Below are 22,382 nucleotides of genomic sequence, written 5' to 3'. Positions count from 1 at the left end.
AGGTGCTTGCTGGAACAGGGGATGGGCAATGGAGGCTAGGGGAGTCTTAGAGATAACTGACTAAACTTTTTAAAATATGTGACTGGTTATGACATGCGAAGCAATTACCATTAATGGAAGAAATGTGATTTCAAAGCTCATTTTCCATTCTTCTTTTAGATCCTACCTGAGACTATACCTTCCAACCACAAAGGGAGAAAAAAAAACAAACACAAAGACAGAGAGGAGTTACAACACAAGTCTCTTCCCCAGTACGAGGGCTGTCAAAGGTTGCTTTAATCACAAGCAAAAGGTGAAAAGTAATGTACATATTGCCTGAGGTTTTTTTGTTTTATTTTCTCACCAAAGGAGATCGAAGCTATGTTGCACAACAGACAAAGTGCATTAATTAGAGAAATCTTTCCACAACACATACGCAACAAATGCAGAAAAGCATAATGATAAAGAAGAAGCATTTGTCTAAAAGGATCATCCTGCTGAGTCGTGTATTCCCTGGGAGCCAGGTGAGTGCATTCAGAAAGGCTGTTTGGATTAGCCTAATTCTATAGAATCCAAATGTGCACCAAACACCGCACTTTTTAAGTTGAATTGCTGTTGAATTTGTTAACCCACAACTGATTTCCTGTGTTATGGAATCTTGGAGATTACAGCTAACTTGAAGCAACAGGGATAATTCTGGACAGTTAATGGTACATTTGTCTGCATTTTCTTGAAAGGCTTAGTTAGCATCCGGGGGCCTCAAACTGGTAGCTCAACATTGCCCCCTACTGCTCACAAATGAAAAAATCGGAGGCAGGCTGGTACAAACTAGGAACTAACCAGCCAGTGCCAGTTCCATCCCCACACAACTATCGGATGGCACGGCACTGCCAGTCACAGAATCATAGACTTTTCCAATGATCATTCTCATCTCTTCCAATAGCAAAAGTACATTATTATGAATCTGTTACAAGTCATTACAAAAAGGCCTGAAGCAATGCTTAAATTTAATTTAGAAGTGTCATTCCTTTTATCTTGGCCCAAACCTTCACTCTGCTGATAACCATCATCCTTAGACTTGCTGAGACACAGAGCCCATTGATTTCACTCAGAACACTCAGTAACACCACACCAACTGCAAGGAAACTGGCTCGGGCCTATTCCCAAGACTGTTCTTCTTTTTAGTATTTTTGCACAAGAGTTATAAAGAACAGATAGTTTATCTAATGTGCTAGGCACCACCAAATTAAATATATATATATATATAACCAAATAGTTTAAGTGAATTCGTAATAAACATCACTGGTAAGCTCACAAAACCAAAGATTCCACTTTGAAAAAAAAGAAGCCCTTGAACAAAAGCAATTCAAAAATATATTTTTAAAATACTATGAGTTTCTTTCTTATTTCACCAATTCTAATTGTTGAATTGTTGCAGTTTGCCAACTCTGATTCAAAGAACTTTTAAGTTACAGTCCCAAAGTCAAACCTATACCTTAAGATCAAGGTTTAGCAAGTAAAGAAGTTCTAACTCATACGTGCGTGCTAAGTTGCTTCAGTCATATCCGACTCTGTGACCCCATGGACTGTAGCCCACCAGGCTCCTCTGTCCATGGGGATTCTCCAGGCAAGAATACTGGAGTGGGTCACCATGCTCCCCTCCAGGGGATCTTCTCAACCCAGGGATCAAACCCACATCTCCAGCAGCTCCTGACCTGCAGGTGGATTCTTTACCGCTGAGCCACCAGGGAAGTTTCTAACTCATGTAGATAAATAGATAAAACCAGAATTACACAGTGAAAAAGAAATTCTCTCAAAATGAAGCTGCCCTTATAATATACATCCCAGAAAAAAACTGGAGCATACTCTGCACAGCCTAATTTTAGGAAGAGAACTAACTGAGGAAATTTCAACACGAAATTTTCATCACCTCCAATCCAGTTGCACAATGCTCCATTTTGAACTGATTCATGTCTTTGGAGAAATCAATTTTTGTGATACTGTTAGTACACTAAAAGGATTACAACATTCCTCCCCTAAACGTACATCCATGAAAAGGTGTGATTTAGAGATTTAAGGAAAAGGCTGGATAGTCGGGACTTCTGGATTATGACTCAGACTTTCAAACTGGGGTGCCATCATGGTTGTGACTTGGTATTTTCATTATTATAAAATAGGGATTAGCAAGAACTACTCATTTTTGCAAACTGGTTCACTGTTTCTAGCACATCTCATAAAGTCTGTGCAGCAGTATTCTCTCAAGAGTTTAGCAGGCTTTTATCACTTTTCCACTACATTCCAAACTTGATGATCTGGAGGTAGAACAGTGAGGTGGTGCAGGGCATGACCCTAGAGCCGGTCTTCCTGAGTTCTAACTCCAGTTCCCTGACTTAGCTGTATGACTTTGAGGAAGTTAGGGAAACCTTTTATGGTTCAGACTCCTTGGGTTTCCCTGGTGGCTCAGATGGTACAGAATCTGCCTGCAATGCAGGAGACCCCAGTTCGATCCCTGGGTCAGGAAGATCCCCTGGAGAAGGGATAGGCTACCCAGGCCAGTATGCTTGCCTGGAGAATCACCATGGACAGAGGAGTCTGTGGGGTTGCAAAGAGTCGGACACAACTAAGTGACTAACACACAATACAACACAAAACTCTCTGTGTAAAATGGGAGAAAAATATCTACTTTATGAAATTATCATAGAAATTAAATTCTATATGTAATATTTAGAATAGTGTATGGAACTTAGTAAGTATCATGTGTGTGCATGCATGCTCAGTCACTAAGTTGTGTCTGACTCTGCAAGCCCTTGGACTGTAGCTCACCAGGCTCCTATGTCCATGAAATGTTTCAGGCAATAACACTGGAGCGGGTTGCCATTTTCTTCTCCAGGGGAGCTTCCCAACCCAGGGATCAAACCCGTATCTCCTGCCTCGGTGGGTGGATTCTTTACCACTGAGCCACCTGGGAAGCCCCACTGGCATTACTACTACTATTTAAATTTAGACTTAACCCAAATGGCCTCAACATACCTTCCAGTGAGAGTTCCTACTACACATGCCCTGAAGTCCACGCTCTGGTCACACTGTACTTCCCCCTTTGTGATCTTGTTTTTACAGTAACTGGGACCTAACGCTTCTCTCAGAATGCCTTATGCAACCAACCCTCCTTCTCCCCACCCAAGGTCCCCAAAAGCCACATCTGTTGTTCACAACTGTCCCAGCTCCAGTGCTCTGAATTTAATACTCCTGCCTCTGGATAGTGATTTTTTTTTCCTTAAATCTCCATTACAGGATTTCACTTGAGTTAATGTAACACCTGGCTATATTCACGCTTCTCCCCTTGTTAAACCGAATGCAGTGGTTAAGGGCACAAGAGCCAGGCGGCCTGGGATTCAGTCTCCCTCTGCCACTTACTCCATGACCTTGGGCGAGGCACTTCATTTCGCTAGGCCTTGGTTTTCACATCTATAAATTAACAGTTTCTGCACCTCACCAGACTGTCATAAGAACTTTAACGGTTTAACTTTAAAAGTTAATATAGGGAAAACTCTTAGAAGAGTGCCTGGTGCCTATAAAAATGCAGATGAAGTTTAGGAATTATTGCTGCATGCTTCTCATGGTCGCTTCCCAACATATGTCTAACATGGTGCCTTGCACACAGGAAAAGTGAGAAGTGAAAGTTGCTCAGTTTCGTGTCCAGCTCTTTTCAACCTTATGGACTATACAGTCCATGGAATTCTCCAAGCCAGAATACTGGAGTGGGTAGCCTTTCCCTTCTCCAAGGGGATCTTCTCAACCAAGGGATTGAACCCAGGTCTCCTGCATGGCAGGCGGATTCTTTACCAACTGAGCCACCAGGGAAGCCCAAGAATACTGGAGTGGTTAGCCTATCCCTTCTCCAGCAGATCTCCCCAACTCAGGAAGTGAACAGGAGTCTCCTGCATTGCAGGCGGATTCTTTACCAACTGAGCTATCAGCGAAGCCCTGCACACAGGAAGGGCTCAGTAAAGGTTCACTGCACTGAGCTCAGCTTGTGCTGATCAAATCTTGGCTGTTCCCATTACCTTACAAAGAGTAAGTACAGTGGATTGACAACGTAGTGTTAGTTTCAGGTGCCGACCAAAGCCTCATACACCAAAGCATATATATATATATATATATATATATATATATACACACACACACACACACACATATAAACCTGTTCTTTTTCAGATTCTTTCCCATTATAGGTTATTACAAAATACTAAGTAGAGTCCCCTGTGCTATACAATAGATCCTTTCTGATTATCTATTTTATACATAGCAGTGTGTCTATGTTAATCGTAAACTCCCAATTTATCCCTTCTGGCCTCCCTTTCCCCTCTGGTAACCATAAACTGGTTTTCCATGTCTGTGAGTCAACTTCTGTTTTGAAGACAATTTCATTTGCCTCATTATTTTAGATTCCACGCGTAAGCTACATCATATGATGTTTGTCTTTCTCTTGCATTTACCCAGGCAAAGGAGGCGGCCAAAGACCGACAGAGCACAACATCCCAAAAAATCCGCTCCCAGACACTTACCAACCACTCCATCTTTCTCCACATCTCTTCCAGCTGACTCATGGGCTGACACCACCAGTCAGTGCACTTTTTGTATCGACTGCCTTGAAACCAGAACTGTCTCAGCCATTCAAACTCGACCTGGGGATCATAAAGACAAGACTGTGGTTATAAAGTCCCCATGATGGACAATCAAGGACAATGAACTTCGTCATTCAGTTCTCCTCCAGTAACTTCACAGCCATAGGGTGAGAAAAAGAGAAAAGCTCAGCCTAACCAGTTCCCAACATAACTCAAAGTCTCTGGAGCCTTTTCACAAAGTCAAGGAGGAAGGAGACGTAGAGCTTAGTGAGACAACCCAGGTCAGGCTGTGGAGGGCGTTTTCAGTCACGTTCATCACTCAGACAAGAGGAAGCTATCGGTCAGTCACAACAAATCCTGAGACCCTAAAGTGCATGACAGCCTGTGCTATGTAGGGTGGGAAAGGCATAATTAAACAAAATATGTTTTCATTAAACATCTTTATTAAAGAATCAAACCAGTCAATCCTACAGAAAATCAACACTGAATATTCATTGGAAGGACTGAAGCTGAAGCTCCAATACTTTGGCCACCTGATACGAAGAGCTGAGTCACTGGAAAGACTCTCATGCTGAGAAAGATTGAAGGCAAAAGGAGAAGAGGGTGGCAGAAGATGACATCATTAGATGGCTCAATGGACACAAATCTGAGCAAACTCTGGGAGATGGTGAAGGACAGGGAAGCCTGGTGTGCTGTAGTCCATGGGGTTGCAAAGAGTGAGATACAACTTAGCGACTGAAAAACAACAAAAAGAGCAAAACACAGACACATATTAGGAGGTACCAATTTCAAGTATTTTTAGATCTAAAATAAATAAAGATTTTACCCATGGGCCAGGAGGAGCTGGCAGTAAGGTGCTCATGTAACTGAACAATATAAAGTTAATTATGGAGGCACACATCACACCTACAGAGCCATTCAAACTGTCACTTTCAATTCAGTCAGGGCAAATGACAACATGTACAAAGCACAGTAAAGCCACTAATCATTTCTCTTCCTTCTTAAGAACCTACAGTAAACTTCAAGTTTTTCTCTCCACAGCACCCTTTCACTCTAGCCAAATCCCATGATTCGTAACCCACTGCCTTTCCCGGGCTCAGTCCATGTGGTCTGGGTAGTTAGTGTTCCACTTCTAATACCAGGAGTGAACATGCAACCCTATCTGAGCCAATCAGCCCACCACACTTCTCCAGCCACAGAAATGGGCTTGGGGGAAACAAGCATATGATCAATCAGAATAAGACTGTCCGAAGATTCAGGAAAAGGATTCTGCAACCATTCTGCAGAATGGGAAGAATGGAGGCAACACAGTAGGAAGCAGCTACAAGATGAACAGATTAAAAAACCAGGTCCTAGTCAGATCAACTGACTCTTGATCAAGCTATTCCTGAAGCCCCTGTGGCTTAACCCATTTCAGGTTGAGTTTTCTTTTTCTTGCACTGAAATAATCCCAACATATGTAGGTGAGAGACTAACTGAAGCTTTAAAAGAATAAGAAGTTGTTTCCTATGTATTTTCTATCACTTATCTTCAACTTGAAAAGCAAATTTTACCGTCAAAGTACAACTTCATTCATCCCAAAGCTCTTTTTACTTCTGCTGTCTAAAGAAATGTAGAGCTTTCACAGCTTAACATTGGTTAAGGTTGGCTTTACTAAGGTAATCATGTTCCATATACAGGCACAGAGTTTATTATAGTCTTCACCTGTTACCACAAAGAATTTTTTGTTTGTTTATCCATGCTGAACTTTCATGCAAACAAAAGCAACTTGTGAAGATTTAACAATGGTGAAAATCACTCAAATAACTAACCTGAGAACGCCAAGTCATATGAAAGGGTTTTAGTTTACATTAGCTAAATGTTTGTTTGATATGTAGAACTGATTTCAGTTAAAGCTGTTTAAACAGGGAAAAAAGGGAATGTAGACAATATTCAGACAATAGCTGCTAAACCTTATCTGCGGTATTAAAAGACAGTGGCTAACAGAGGTAAACTTCACTGCTTTGAAAAGAAAATGAATACAAGTGTAGTTCAACTTCTCTGAAAATACAGGTTTAACAACATTATTTATTACAAGGGGGAAAAAAAAAGAGTTCTTTTTAGATTTCACATGAAATTTCTTCACATTACAGGAACAGCCTGTCAACAAAGCATCAAGCCTCTATGTTAGGGAGAGTTGAAAGGGTTCTGCTTTTAATTTTTTTTTTAATTTTTGGGCTGGTTATTTCCATTATGAGAACAAAACATACAAGCCTTAGCAACCATGATATCCCAGGAAACAAAATAATTATCGTTTGTAATTAGTTCATTCAGCCCGTAAAGGTACAATAGAGTCTGGATTTCGGTAAATGAAAACTCAAAAGAGTGGAGAATACTTGGAAACTCTCTATAGGACATGGAAGCAAAGAAAGATCTTGTCCATTTTAATAAATAATGATGTTCACTTCCTCTTTAGATGCCCCAACTATCTTTTGAAGCAGACACTGTCATGGTTAAGAATAAAGTCTCTGGAGTCAGTTCTAGGCTCTACTCCTGAATAGCTCTGTCATCTGTAAAATAAAGATATTTACATAGCACCACATAGTTTTATGGTGAGGATTAAGTGGGTTAATAATGAATTGCCAAACATGCCAGACACTTGGGAGATACGAAGGATACAGCCCAAAGGAGACCACAAGGCCCAGAATTCCTTGTCCTCAAGAATCTCACAATCTTATGAAATTTTTGAGCAAGAAAAGTTTTAACAACCATGTCAATTCATGCTCACCCCCTGTTCCACTGAGGCCGGTCCAGAAAAGTTCAACCCCTGAAACTTATACCCAACAGAGTTTTTTTTCAGGGATGGAAGTCCTGCCCATGAGATACAATCTTTGTGGGCATGAAACCCACTGGCAGGCATTTTAATCAACTCCGTAACCTGGCTTTTTCACTTTGACATTGTGGGCAAAAACTATTACAGGATATTCATCAAATGCTGCCCTCGCCAGTTCTAACATTGCCAAGATAAGCAGTTGGCACTTTTCTTAAAATTAATTAAGAAAGCAAAAATTAGTTCCAGCTGCCTGATTCAGTTTGAGTTACCAAAATAAAAGCAGTCGTCCACCCTTCTACCCCAAAGTCTGCTGATGAGGAAGGAAAGAGGCAGGGCAGATGCTGCACAAAACCAAAGGGTCAGGACTCAGAATAGAGCACAAATCCTATTACTTCAAGGCTGAAAAGAATCAGTCTCACCATACTGGCTGACTGACAATGGTCTAGCCATGACTTAGAGGAGGCTCTTCAACCCTTCTCCAGAGGGTAGTCCCTCCTGCCAGGCTCTCAGCTTCTCTTGAGGTGCTGTCATGTTCATGATGCTCCTAAACCACACTCCCAGGTTTCAGACACGCACTTAATGGAAATTCACTGTTATCTGATCTTTGGCGTAATGGCAAAAAATGATATGTAATACCCACAGGTGTCGGAAGGCACACTGATAAGTCTAGAGAAAGTGCAGGATCTTGAAGGGTCTTCTGAATCGTCAGAGAAAAATGAACACATGCTTCCAACAGTGTTAGTTACGTAGCTGTGACCCAGAGAATCATCTCTTGGAAACTTTCTAATTCTCCTGCACCTGACTGCTCTGTGGGATAGTCAAAAGAGAGATCAATCAAGAAAAGCTTTTCTCCTAGAAATGCCTAGAAAAATCTGAAGGTGAAGCACAAACAGAATCCATCTGCTGACCTGAACCATAGTCACTGGGAACTTAGGCAATGGGGAGCAAAGCTTATAAGATTGCCAAATCGCATTTCCGAGTCACTACATCACTGTACAGTTGGAAATCATTTGCATCACTCTTACAGGTAAGCAAACGTCACCTGCTTCTGCCAAGTTAGTTTCAATCCTTGGTTTGATCCCAGGTCAGCTTATGCATGAGGGGTGGGAACATGCCCACAGGGGTAAATGTCTCACTGTAATAAATAAAATAAGTGTTTTCAAGCAGAAAGATATTAGAACTATATTAATATCTAATATTAGATATTAGAACAGGGAGAGATGCTAAGGTCCAATCTACAAAGAGTTACTCCATGAAAGCCCTTTACCAGGAGTTCTAAGGAACATGCAGGTCTGATCAGGACAAAATGAGAACCAAATGATGACATCAAATAGTAACAGGTTGGCGAAAAAGTTCATTTGGCCAACATATTATGTTCATAACATCTTATGGAAAAACCTGAATGAAGTTTTCGGCCATGAAAAAACTTGAACGAACTTTTTGGCCAACCCAATACATTCTCCTAGAGGAAATTTACTAAGTGACAAGAATGAATTTCACATTTTATAATTTTTAAGAAGGAAAAGACGATTATATAAACACAGAGGAAAGTTCTATTAAACTTGACCAAAAATCTGTGTAAGCATCTTAAATTGGAATAACAATATATCCTTCAGGTACTGAGTTCCGATCTCCAAAGTCCCCAAATTGCTTAGTTAGAACCTATCTAAGACAAGGAAAACCAACCACAGGTAAATTCACACAGCCCAAAAGTCTGCAGACATAAAACCAAGGGCTTCATCATATAATTTAGTCCAGCAAAGGCCTTTGAGAGAGACGAAAGCACACAGTAAGAAGCGTGGAAAGGATTATGGACACTCCTGCTCTCCTTCACACAAAAGAACACGGAGGAGTGTGCGCATGCCAACTCGCAGGGCAAAAGAAGAGGATCTGATGATGTGCCCTGACATATGGAATTCATTCTGAAAGCAAGGACACGACCTTGAAGAATCAAAGACTGGGGGACTGGAGAAGACTGGTAAACATGCTACTTAGATTTAAGACCTCCCCATTCAAGCCGAGGCTAGCCTCAAGGGGCTAACATTGCTGATACATCTCTGCCCCCATCCCCACCGCACTAACATATACAGTGTCAAAAGCAGCCAGCCACTTTCTGAAGCACATGGATTCAGATTACAGTATTTTCCCTCTGGTTAGATAAACAGTGTGATTTTACAGACAACCCCCACCCATCACTGGTAACAAAACATCGCAGTCAGTCACAGAAGACCAGAAAAGATGGAAAAGAGCCCACATATGTGTTAAAGAACACATCCATCCTGGTGCATCGCTAGCCTGGCTCCTAAAACTGCAAGGTGTTTACAGAAGGCAATATGGAGTAAGACACAACTTTGCATCCAAGTCTAACTGAGTGAGGTCTCCGGGCCCATAGATGCTTCTCTTTCCTCAAGTTCTAGTTCTCAGCAGTGTCTCCAGCAGGAATTGGTGGCAGAAAACACAGGCTACTTAGCAGACAAAAGGGAGTGAGGAAAGTCACTCCTGGGTTTAGTTGAGCATTAGAAGTGATTATTATTTCCCTAAAAGGCACAATTTCTCTGCCTTTGGTTGTAGAGATTATGGCATATTTCACAAACTACGGAGCAGCTCGTAAGATAATTCAGTATCTTTTAAAAGATATTACGTGACGTTGAAATAGAGACACAGATGTAGAGAACAAATGTATGGACACAGAGCAGGGAAAGTAGGGGGAATAAATTGGGAAACAGTGATATTTACATAGTACTATGTATAAAACAGATAACTAATAAGAACCTACTGTACAGCACAGGGGGGAAAAAGGAAGTGGCATGAAACATACAAGACATAGATTAAGTTAAACTCATTCCAATATACAGGAAGTACAGACAAATACTGTTTGATTCCACGTACATGAGAACAGGGAAACCCATGGAGTCAGAAAGTACATTGGTAGATGCCAGGGGTCAGGGCTGTGGTGGGGCAGGGGGGCTGAGGATGGGGAATGGGGACCTAAGTGTTTAATGGGGATAGAGTTTCAGTTTAGGAAAGCTAAAAATTTGGGAGACGGATGATAGTGAGAGTTGTACCACAAGGTGAACCAAGGTGATACTGAACCATACAGTTAAATGTGTTTAAAATAGTCTGTTTTATATTATGTGACTTGTATCACAGTAAAAAAACAACATTGAAAGAAAATATTAATGGCTCTGTGTGAACTCTGTTCTCCTCTGCTCAAAACCCCTCAGTGGTTCCCTATTACCCTCAAAGTAAAAAGGAAAGTCCTGGTCCTTACAGACACCTCCAAAGACCAATATAGCCTTCGGCTCCTCATCCCCTGGGACCGTCTCCATGACCTCATCTCCTGGAACTCTCAGCCCCACTCCCACCACTTACATGGGACTATCCCTCAGCTAGTCCACGAACACCAGGCATTCTCCCGCTGCACAGCCCATGCGGCGGTTTTTCCCTCTGCCTGAAACGCTGTGACCTGGATATCCACATGGCTCCCTCCCTCACATCCTTCAAGCCTCTGCTCAAAGGACATCTTATAGTGGGGATGCTCTCTGCTTATCTCACTCTCCTCTACTCTAACTTTTCCCAACATATTATGTAATGAACTGATGGAGGGTGTTTATTGTTTATCATCATCTCCCTGCACCAGAATGTCTATTTTATTTACCAGTCTATCCAAAAGCACCCAAAAAGAGTGCTTTGTGCATGTTCAGTAATTATTTATTGAAAAGATGATTGAGAACATTTTTGTATTCCAAATTCTCCACCAATCGTTCTAACTACATCAAAGAAAAACTCTTTGATTGATGATAATCTTCAATAATTCTCCACCACTTGGTAACCTACTTTTTTTTAAGGTATATTTACCCACCATAAAGGGCTTCTCAGGTGGCTCAGGGGGTAAAGAATCCACCTGCAATGCAGGAGACACAAGAGATGCGGGTTCGATCCGTGAGCTGGAAGGACCCCCTGGAGGAGGGCGTGGAAACCCACTCTAGTGTTCTTGCCTGGGAAATCCCATGGACAGAGGAGCCTGGTGGGCTACGGTTCATAGGGTTGCAAAGAGTCAGATATGCTGAAGAGCACACACACATGCACCCACTACAAAATCCACCCACTTTCAGTGTAGAATTCAATGACTTTTAAAAAGTGCAGGAAGTTTTGCACTAACCTCACTTCTTAACATGAAAAATGAAGACTGTAGGTCCAGAACCTTCTTTAGCCAAAAGCACCTGCTAGAATAGCATAACACTGCTGTTTTCACAGGCTAGAGTTTTCTGGTTACTTTTTCTTTTGGCTGCTAATATTGGCTTTCCACTTAAAAGTGGTAATATAAAGCTTCCTTTTTAAAGATTTTTATTTACGTAAAAAATGAGCTGATTCTTTAAAAAGTATCAAAAAGATAACAACAGATACAGTCCAAAGATATGGCAAAAATTGATCGGGTAGTCATGAAAATAACAGTTTGTGAAACACTGACTCAGGGGACCCAGACCTGCTGGTCTCACAGACTTCAGAATTTTGTAAACAAAAGGCATGGCTCCTACGCTTCACCTGCTCTGAGGATTCACCTTCAGTTTCCATCAGTCTTTGTTGGAAGATTAGCCTTCATGGGCCTCCTGTGTTTCTACACGTCTTGCCTTTTGTTTCAGACTCTCATTGCAAGGATGTGTGTATGGTTAATACCCTTGGAAAATATAATTTCTCTGCCCAGAATAAAGGGAAGGTTTGATAACAGACTTAGAGGAAAAAGATGTGCCTTGATTTGGAGCAAAGGACAGGCATGCCTACTGCCCACCACGAACAGGTTATCCCAGTCCAGCCTCCTCTCCTATCGTGCTGTGCTTAGTCGCTCATTTGTGTCCAACTCTGGACTGTACCCTGCCAGGCACCTCTGTCCATGGGGATTCTCTAGGCAAGAATACTGGAGTGGGTTGCCATGCCCTCCTCCAGGGGATTTTCCCAACCCAGGGATTGAACGCAGGTCTCTAGATTGCAGGCAGATTCTTTACTATCTGAGCCACCAGGAAAGCCCAAGATTACTGGAGTGGATGACCTATCCCTTCTCCAGGGAATCTTCCTGACTCAGGAATAGAACAGGGGTCTCCTTCATTGCAGGCAGATTCTTTAGCAGCTAAGCTACCAGGGAAGTCCCCTCTCCTATTAACAGAATGTAAACCCTCCATGCACATGCCATCTGGCATATGCTATCTGGCCCACTGTGCACTGTGGAGACAAAGGCTGGCAGAACTGGCATGAAAATGCCGATGCTCTGGCTACTGTCTTGTTGTAAGCAATGAGCCATCCTTGGTCTCTTACACTCACAGCTAACAGTGGCTGATTCCTTTGTTAGCTGCAAGTAGGACAGAATCACCACGGTTCTTGGAAGTCCTTACCTCGTTGTGGATCTCTTCTCCTTGTTTCAAAACCACTGACTCCAAGGATTTCAAAGAGATTTCACCGTTGTCTGCCTCTTCGCGGACATTCTGCAGGGCCACCTGGCAGCGCTGTAAGATGTATTCCAAGGTCCCCGTCGAGCACTGCAGAGACAGAACCAGCCACCAAGATGGTAAGCGAACTCCAGTTGACCAACGCCTCCCTTCCTAGGATGTCTGTCCCCTTCCTGGGCATTTACCTGCTGCCCTCACAACTCAGCCTATGGTTCTTAACCCAAGACTGACTACAGCAGCTTTCTCCTTGGGCTCTGCGCTCCCAGCTTGGCCTCCCCCGGGCCACTCATGTTGCTGTTTTCTTATTACATAGGCTTCATGTCTCCAGAGAGTAGGCTTCTGGAGGCTAACGCCCTGTTTCCAAATGTATATACTCCACATACACCACAGCACCTAGAACTGAGTCTTTTTGTTTGTTTCTGGCCCTGTTGTGAGGCATGTGGGATCTTAGTCCCCTGACCAGGGACTGGAGCTGTGCCCCCTGCAGTGGAAGCATGGAGTCTTAACCACTGGACCTCCAGGGAAGTTCCTGAGTTTTAAGTATATATATAAACTTAGTAAGTACCTATCGGACAGTGTTAGTCACTCAGTCGTGTCCGACTCTTTGCAACCCCATGGACTGTAGCCTGCCAGGTTCCTCTGTCCATGGGATTTCCCAGGCAAAAACACTGGAGTGGGTTGCCAATCCCTTCTCCAGGGGACCTTCCCAACCCAGGGATCGAACGTGGGTCTACTCTGTTGTAGGCAAATTCTTTACCATCTGAGCCACCAGGGGATAGGCCCTAAGTACCTATTGGAGGAATAACTAATTAACCAAGAAGTCAAGGATGCCGACTTTATCTCAAGTGCCCTGCACCTAACAATGAGGGAAATAAAAAGGTAAACAGACAGGGGAACTGGTTCAAAATCACCCAAAATACAGGGGAAAAATGAAGCTATAAACACAGAGCAAAGGATTCATTTTCCTTTTCGGCAAGAAAGTGTACACTAGGCAGCTGCAAGTCGCTGGCAGAAGAGAATCTTCAAATCGTGGAGAATCTGTGACTCGTGCCCTCAAGGCATGTTCAAAGGCATCACCGAGTACCTGGGCATGAGCAAAGGCACAGGTAACAGGCCCATCCCTCTTTGATCTGCAGGAGCCAACAGAGGTCAAAGGGACAAACTCCTTTGAATAAGCATACGTCAGAAAAAAAGAGGATGCAGGCGGAGTGTGCATCCGTTTGTTTTGATAATGACACAATTTCCTAGGATGATAAAAAGCAAGCTATAAATATCCTTTAGACCCAATGAGGGAGATGTCTCCCCAAAGTATTTTTATTTTATTATTTACAATTTAAACGAATCCCTTCGAAATAACCTTGAAGGCTAATCCCCTGGTACAAAAATTCTTTGCATGGTTACTGCCACTTTACACAATGTGACCTGGGCACGCCTGGGGGGAAAAAAAACCAACGAAGTTTCTGTGCCAAAACCAGAAGCTTGACTAGGTATTTTAATATGACGATCCCAAAGTGCTGGGAATAGAAGGGCAGCAGCTCTAATGTGCTACAAAGAAAAAACAGAAACTAGAATTAAATTTCCACTCGCCTTTGTCCCACGGGCAACTCTACAACATTTTTTTTTTCATGACATTCTGTCTATAAACATATTCTGCCTGTACCTTTACTTTCCCAAGTATGGTGTAACCTACATGAGAGGCAATTAATTAAAATGCCATCTTCTATAACAAAAGACTGAAAACAACACAGAACTTCCCATCAATAAGGGACCAGCTAAATGAACTCTGGTGAAGCCATACTTGCTGCCACCAAAAAAAAAAGAGGGGGTAGGAATATATATACATTTTCTGGGTGATGAGAAGTCATCTGATATAAAGAGGAAGATGAACTCTAAACACTCAGAAGATGTATATATATATATTCCCAAATAACCTATAATCAGGACTAGTTTTTTTAGGTAACGGTTTTACTGAAATATATGAATAGCTCACATGTCATAAAATTTACCCACTTAAAGCATATAATACAATCTTTTTTAGTATATTGAGTTGTGTAACCATCACCTTGGAGAAGGCAATGGCACCCCACTCCAGTACTCTTGCCTGGAAAATCCCATGGATGGAGGAGCCTGGTGCGCTGCAGTCCATGGGGTCACTAGGAGTCGGACATGACTGAGCGACTTCACCTTCACTTTTCACTTTCATGCATTGGAGAAGGAAATGGCAACCCATTCCAGTGTTCTTGCCTGGAGAATCCCAGAGATGGGGGAGCCTGGTGGGCTGCCGTCTATGGGGTCACACAGAGTCGGACCCAACTGACGTGACTTAGCAGCAGAAACAGCAGCAATCATCACCTCAGTTAATTTCAAAGCATTTTAATCACTCCAAAAAAGAAACCCCGTCCATTTCAGCAGTCACACTGACTCATTTCTACCAGCCTTCCCAGCCCTAGGAAAGCACTAATCTACTTTTTGGGTCTATAGATTTGACTACTCTGTATATTTCGTATAAATGAAATCATACAATCTGTGGTCCTTTGTGACTGGCTTCTTTCACTCAGTCTTATTTTCAAGATTCTCCCTTGTTGAACATGTGTCAGTATCCCGTTCCTGTTTATTGTCAAATATCGTCATCAAATCATTCAGCCATAGAGATATGCCACCTGTTTATCCATTCATCAGAGGATGAACCATTGGGCTCTTCACTCTTTGGCTATTATGAATTAAGCTACTATGAACATTCATGTACAAGTTTTCATTTCTCTTGGGTATACACCTAGACAGGGAATTGCTGGGCAACATGGTAATTCTATATTAACCTTCTGAAGAAGCGCTAGACTTTTCCAAAATGGCTGCGCCATCTCACATTCCCTCCGGCAGTGTAGGAAGGCTTCAATTTCTGCATATCCTCAGCAACACTTGTTACTGTGATTCTGATTATAGCTATCTTCTCATATGTTTATGGGCCATTTGTATATCTCCTTTGGAGATATATATTCAGATCCTTTACCTTTTTAAAAGATTGGATTCCACACTGAAGAAACCAGAATTGAAAGAGACACATGTACCCCACTGTTCATCGCAGCACTGTTTACAATAGCCAGGACATGGAAGTAACCTAGATGCCCATCAGCAGATGAATGGATAAGAAAGCTGTGGTACATATACACAACGGAGTATTACTCAGCCATGAAAAAGAATACATTTGAGTCGGTTCTAATGAGGTGGATGAAACTGGAGCCGATTATACAGAGTGAAGTAAGCCAGAAAGAAAAACACCAATACCATATACTAACACATATATGTGGAATTTAGAAAGATGGTAACGATAACCCTATATGCAAGACAGCAAAAGAGACACAGATGTATAGAACAGACTTTTGGACTCTGTGGGAGAGGGAGAGGGTGGGATGATTTGGGAGAGGGAGAGGGTGGGATGAGTTGGGAGAATGGCATTGAAACATGTATAATATCATGTAAGAAACGAATTGCCAGTCTAGGTTCGATGTAGGATACAGGATGCTTGGGGCTGGTGCACTGGGATGACCCAGAGAGATGGTATGGGGAGGGAGATGGGAGGGTGGTTCAGGATTGGGAACTCATGTACACCCGCGGCGGATTCATGTTGATGTATGGCAAAACCAATACAGTATTGTAAAGCAAAATAAAGTAAAAAAAAAAAAAAAATTGGATTCATGTCAAAGTATGGCAAAAACCACCACAACATTGTAAAGCAATTATCCTCCAATTACAATAAATTTAAAAAATTTTTTTTAATTGTAAAAAAGGTTGGATTATTTATCTTTTCAATCCCTGACTTGTAAGAGTTCTTTACGTATTCTAAAAATGGGCACCTGGTGAGATATATGACATATATATATTTATAATATATTTACAAATATTTTCTCCCATTTTGTGGGTTGTGTTTTTAACTTTCTTGATGGTAACCCTTGAAGCCTTTTCATACTGTTCAAATTAAAAGACGCTTACTCCTTGGAAGAAAAGTTATGACCAACCTAGATAGCTTGTTGAAAAGCAGAGAAATTACTTTGCCAACAAAGGTCCGTCTAGTCAAGGCTATGGTTTTTCCTGTGGTTATGTATGGATGTGAGAGTTGGACTGTGAAGAAAGCTGAGTGCCGAAGAATTGATGCCTTTCAACTGTGGTGTTGGAGAAGACTCTTGAGAGTCCCTTAGACTGCAAGGAGATCCAACCAGTCCATTCTGAAGGAGATCAGCACTGGGATTTCTTTGGAAGGAATGATGCTAAAGCTGAAACTCCAGTACTTTGGCCACCTCATGCGAAGAGGTGACTCATTGGAAAAGACTTTGATGCTGGGAGGGATTGGGGGCAGGAGGAAAAGGGGACGACAGAGGATGGATGGCTGGATGGCATCACTGACTCGATGGACATGAGTCTGAGTGAACTCCGGGAGTTGGTGGACAGCGAGGCCTGGCGTGCTGATTCATGGGGTCACAAAGAGTCGGACACGACTGAGCAACTGAACTGAACTGAATCTTTGAAGTATCACAGTTTTAACTTTGATAAAGTCCAAATCATCTATTTTTTCTTTGATAGCTTATGCTTTTGACATCATATCTTTTAAAAAAATTTCCTACTCTAAGAATCACATACTGATAAGTAATTATTCATCAAGGTTAACTAAAATAAAGCAAAACAAAAAGTGCAGAATAGTGTGCAGGCTACTAGTTATGTAAGTTTTTTTAAAATTATCATTAAATACATATGTGTTTGCTTACATATTTATTAAATATCGCTGAAAGGATAAAAAATATCTGATAATATTGGTTGCCTCTGGGGAAGAGGAGCTGGTTGGGTGAGGAGAGGCTTATATCAACTGTACAATTCAGATACTTTTTGAGTTTTGAACCATTTGAGTAACTACCTATTCAAAATATAATTATACATAAAATTTAAATTTAGAGAAAACCAATATTCTGTGTTGAATCCCAAGAACATTCTATCACAACCAGAAAAAAAAAAACTAAAATCAAATAAAGATTAAGAGTCATCAGACATAACCTAATCACATTTTTGCAACCAAAATCTGAATAGATTTCTTCTGAGTAACTAAAATGAATTTCAGAACATCATTTCCTTAAAACAATCCGCTTCCTACACATTGTGAATAGGCAGAAAATAGCAAATCATTTTGTTTGGCACAGAAAAGAGGTCAAATTTAATACTGCATGAGGGAAAGGTCATTTGTAGAACAAGTAAGGCTATAAAGTTGCATGAATTTTCTCCATATATATTTAAGGAAACAGCAATGTCAACTATAGTGATGGGGAAAAAAATCTTTTCCCTCTTCTGTTACTGAAAACAGTAAGATGAAATTAAAAGTTTTAAATAAAATAAAAACATAATCCTGCCACATTATCCTATTTTATTTTCATTGAGTGTGACTCTTCATCCACACACAGCTGTAATCAATATATACATAGCAACGTATATGCTGTTTTTCACTGTTTGTACATAAATATTCCACACTACCATTTGCAATGCTGCTCAATGAGGTGATGATATTAACAATTTAGTGAGTCACATAATATAAAGGTGTTAAGGTTTTATCCATCTTTTCACTACTATTAATCATGCCAGGCAAATAGTTTTTTATATATTCTTCTTTTGAATTTTTTCCTAGGTTTGAGATCAAAAATATTACTCAATATCTTTACCATACCATAAAAATATTCATGGTGCTTTAGACATATCCCAATATAGCTTTCCAAAAAGTATGCCGATTAGAAAAACTAACAGAAGTGCATTAATGTACAGTTTCACTGTGACTTCACCAGCATTGAATATTACCATTTTTGACTTTTGGTAGAAGTAAAAAGTTAACCTTAAAATGATAATTTTTTTAAAAAAGACTACATTTAACTTTAAGATAATTTTTGAAGCCTATATATAGAGGATCAAGCAAAACAGAGTGAGCAAACTTTTTCTTAAAAAAAGGACAGATAGTAGATATTTTAGGCTTGCAGATCATAAGGTCTGTGTTCAACTACTCAGCTCTGCCACTGTAGCTCCAAAGCAGCCATAAACAATACATAAGCATGGCTGGGTTCCAATAAAACTTTATTTATAAAAACAGCTGGCTGGCCCACAGACCATAACGTGTGCTGACCATGATCTACAATATAGAAAGCAGGATAGTCGCATCATTCACCTTGTATGTATCTAATCAGTAAAATATCATAAGCTTCAACTAAAGTGGAGATAAAAGATGCAAGTTTGGGATTATATTTTTCTCCTAAGAGCATCACTGTACATCTCCGTTTTTTTTTTTTTTAATAAATAAAGTAATGCTCAAAATTTTCCCTAAAACTAGAAGACACAAATAAACAGCTATAACTAAACAGAGAAAGCTAAACCTCAGGACATTTTTATAGCACTGCCACTTTAGCAAAGTTGGTCATCTAGGAAAAAAGGAAGTAAGACCAGAGGTGTCCTTTAAAAACGCAGTCTGAAGGGCTCCTTTTGGGAACTTCGGAGTACGTATTTATTGTAGGAGGTGGGGAAGGAAAGATGCCCTGATCTCTTACAAGTTTTAATCCCAAATTTCCATTTGTCTGCTGGACCTCTCCACTTGGCAGCTCTAAATCAGACTGTTTGAAAGTGAACTATATTCTTTCCCTAGTGTCTTAGAACTACCTGCTTACAGTAACGTCATTTCCAAATCACCCAGACTTGCAACCTCAGAGTCACCCGAGAGCCTGGCACACGACAAGCACACAGTAAACAGATGGTTAGTGTGTTCATTCATTCGCTTCTTCACCCATTCATTCATTCGCCCACTCACTCACTCTTACTAAATTCCCTCCTCCATGCATTCAGTTGCCAAGTCTGTCACTACATTTCCTACGTTAGTCAAGGAAATTTCTTCTTTTCTCCTGTTGCCACTACTTTAGTTCAGACTAACAGGTTTAATTGATGTCTTTATCATTTGCATCTTCCAAAAGATATCTCCAATATGTCAATACTGCAATAAATAAATCATTGATAACCCCCATCTACCAACCAATTTTGGAGTAGGAAATGGCAACCCCCTCCAGTATTCTTGCCTGGAGAATCCTATGGACAGAGAAGCCTGGCCGGCTACAGTTCATGGGGTTTCAAGAGTCGGACATGACTGAGTGACTTTCAGTTCACCAACCACTTTAAGTTTGTGAAAGTGAAAGTGTTAGTTGCTCAGTCAAGTCCGACTCTTTGTGACCCCACTGACTGTGGCCAGCCAGGCTTCTCTGTCCATGGAATTCTCCAGGCAATAATACTGGAGTGGGTTGCCATTCCCTTTTCCAGGAGATCTTTCTGACCCAGGAACTGAACCTGGGTCTCCCGGATTGCAGGCAGATTCATTACTGTCTGAGCCACCAGGAAATCCCCTAATTTAAGTTTCAGTTCAGTTCAGTCACTCAGTCAGGTCCGACTCTGCAACCCCATGAATTGCAGCATGCCAGGCCTCCCTGTTCATCACCAACTCCAAACACACCTAATATCCAAGATCTTTCACAATCTGGTCCCATTCAGGAATCAGCCTTTATCTGCTAACACTCCTTTCCTGGTAATCCTTGGATTCAAAGTTGAGCCATTCAATATTCCCCTTGTATCCCCATCCCAAACCAATTACAATATTTCCACCTGCGTCCTCATCCCATTAGCTGACCTCAACTGTCCTAAAATTCCCTAATCCCTACACATTCAAGTCTTACACATCTACCTGTCAGGTCACTCATGAAGTCTTACGCTGTTTTGCTACTCTCTATTCTGTACTTTACCTCCTCTTAGACGGGAAGCATCTTAAAGATACCACACGTGTCAACTACTGCTATTCGCAAGTGTCTAAAAGAATACCTTGAACACTGGAAAGCTCAACAGACGTTTGCAGAATGGATGATAGCACTAAAATCACTTCCCTTCTTCTGAGTAGTAGCTTTCAGTCAATAGCAACTCTTCCAATTAAGATTTGTTGATGACATAAAATTCTCTTGTTTTACTGTGTTCATTCCAGTGCATCAAAGGAGACAGTATCGCCTTCCACACAGAGTTTTGGTTGTTCCTGTCTCCCACTAGCTTTTCATCAGGATAATTGAAAAAGGCAGTAATAGTAATAGTAGTAGTAATAGCAGTAGCAACAGCAGTAGTGGAGGTAGGAGCGATTTAATATGTATGTATAGCAGCTAACATTCTTTGCAGGCATACTCTGTATCAGCCACTGTTCTAAAACACTTACACATATTAACTCATTTAATCCTCATAAGAGCACTCTGAATTAGATATGATTGTTATCCTTATCAAATACATTTTCCCAAACTTCTTATTCATCATTTTACACTAGCCCTCTCAGCACAGCACTAATCACCTTGTTCACTCTTCCAGATTGAATTAGGAAAGATGCAAAGATATGTGTAAGTAGCCACACACTCAAAAGAATTCTTGAAAAGTTCTGACTAGAAAGACAGATGTCTATACCATCTTGTATTATGCAAAAATGAAATCTTTTTTGCACAACACAAAGCACACGTAAGATGCTCGATAACTGCTTGCTCACTTCTTTTTGCCTTCCTTCACTCCTCCCTTCACCTTCCTTCCTCTTCCCTCCTTTCCTTTGTCCCTTGCCTCCTCCCTCCCTTCTTTCCTTTCTTCCTGTCTTCTTTTCTAATAGAACTTACTTTAGGTCTCTAAGATAAATTATTTGTGTGTTTGTCTATTTAATATTTGCCTCTCAAACTGAAAAGCTAGTTCAGCAAAACTAGTGGGCATACCCGTCAAGCTGATGGCTCTCTCTGTCTCTCAAGCCTTTAGTGTTGCTGGACACAGAACAGGCCCTCGAATATTTAGATGAATGACTGAATGGAAGAAATAAGAAAGGGAGATAAGGAGAAAGTGGGGAGGAGGGAATGCTTGATGGGCTTGCTGGCATCTTGACTTAAACAGACACATGCCTTCTCAGCCACCGAGCAGCTTGACCAGTCTACCAGGAAAGCTACTTAATTACCAGCACACATGACATTGCCTTATAGACTATAGTATCAGGACTAGAAAGGTTGTGTGTCTGTGTTTCCTTAATACTTTATTTTATCCCTTCTGCCCAGCTTTCTCACACTGGTCCCCCTGCAGTATGGTGAAAAGTCAAGCTACAAAAGCAAAGCATAGATAACAAGTCTGGATACGAGGTCAACTTTCCATGATCATCCTCCCTGCTCTCTAAAACTCTTCCTTAGTAAGCACACACAACACCCCAGGTGACTCCTAAGGGCTTCCCTCATCTTACCTTTCTATTCGGAACTAGTCTAATCAGCTGACTATCAGCCACTGCAAGTGGTGGCAGAATTCAGCAGTCAAGCCTGGGTTAGAACCCGACTGGGGAGTTCAGAAATTCCCTGGCACCACTGTAAGTGTCTCTTTATTTACATTCACACGCCCAGAAGCCTGACCCAAAAGTTAATGGGAATGTAAATTCTCAACCCTCTGAGCCCAGTTACAACTAACACATGCACAAGC

At 41.3% G+C, this 22,382-nt stretch overlaps 1 protein-coding gene across 1 annotated transcript in view; it reads right to left on the bottom strand.

Annotated features, from left to right (window-relative positions):
- Positions 1 to 22,382, bottom strand: part of FTO (fat mass and obesity associated) — a 426,360-nt gene that overhangs the window by 235,571 nt on the left and 168,407 nt on the right. The window contains 2 exon segments of the mRNA NM_001319276.1: positions 4,545 to 4,664; positions 12,804 to 12,947. Coding sequence (NP_001306205.1) covers positions 4,545 to 4,664; positions 12,804 to 12,947 — 264 coding nt within the window.

The sequence above is a fragment of the Capra hircus genome, chromosome 18 (assembly GCF_001704415.2).
Source record: "Capra hircus breed San Clemente chromosome 18, ASM170441v1, whole genome shotgun sequence".
NCBI lineage: Eukaryota > Metazoa > Chordata > Mammalia > Artiodactyla > Bovidae > Capra > Capra hircus.
This window is presented reverse-complemented; position numbering and strand designations above follow the sequence as displayed.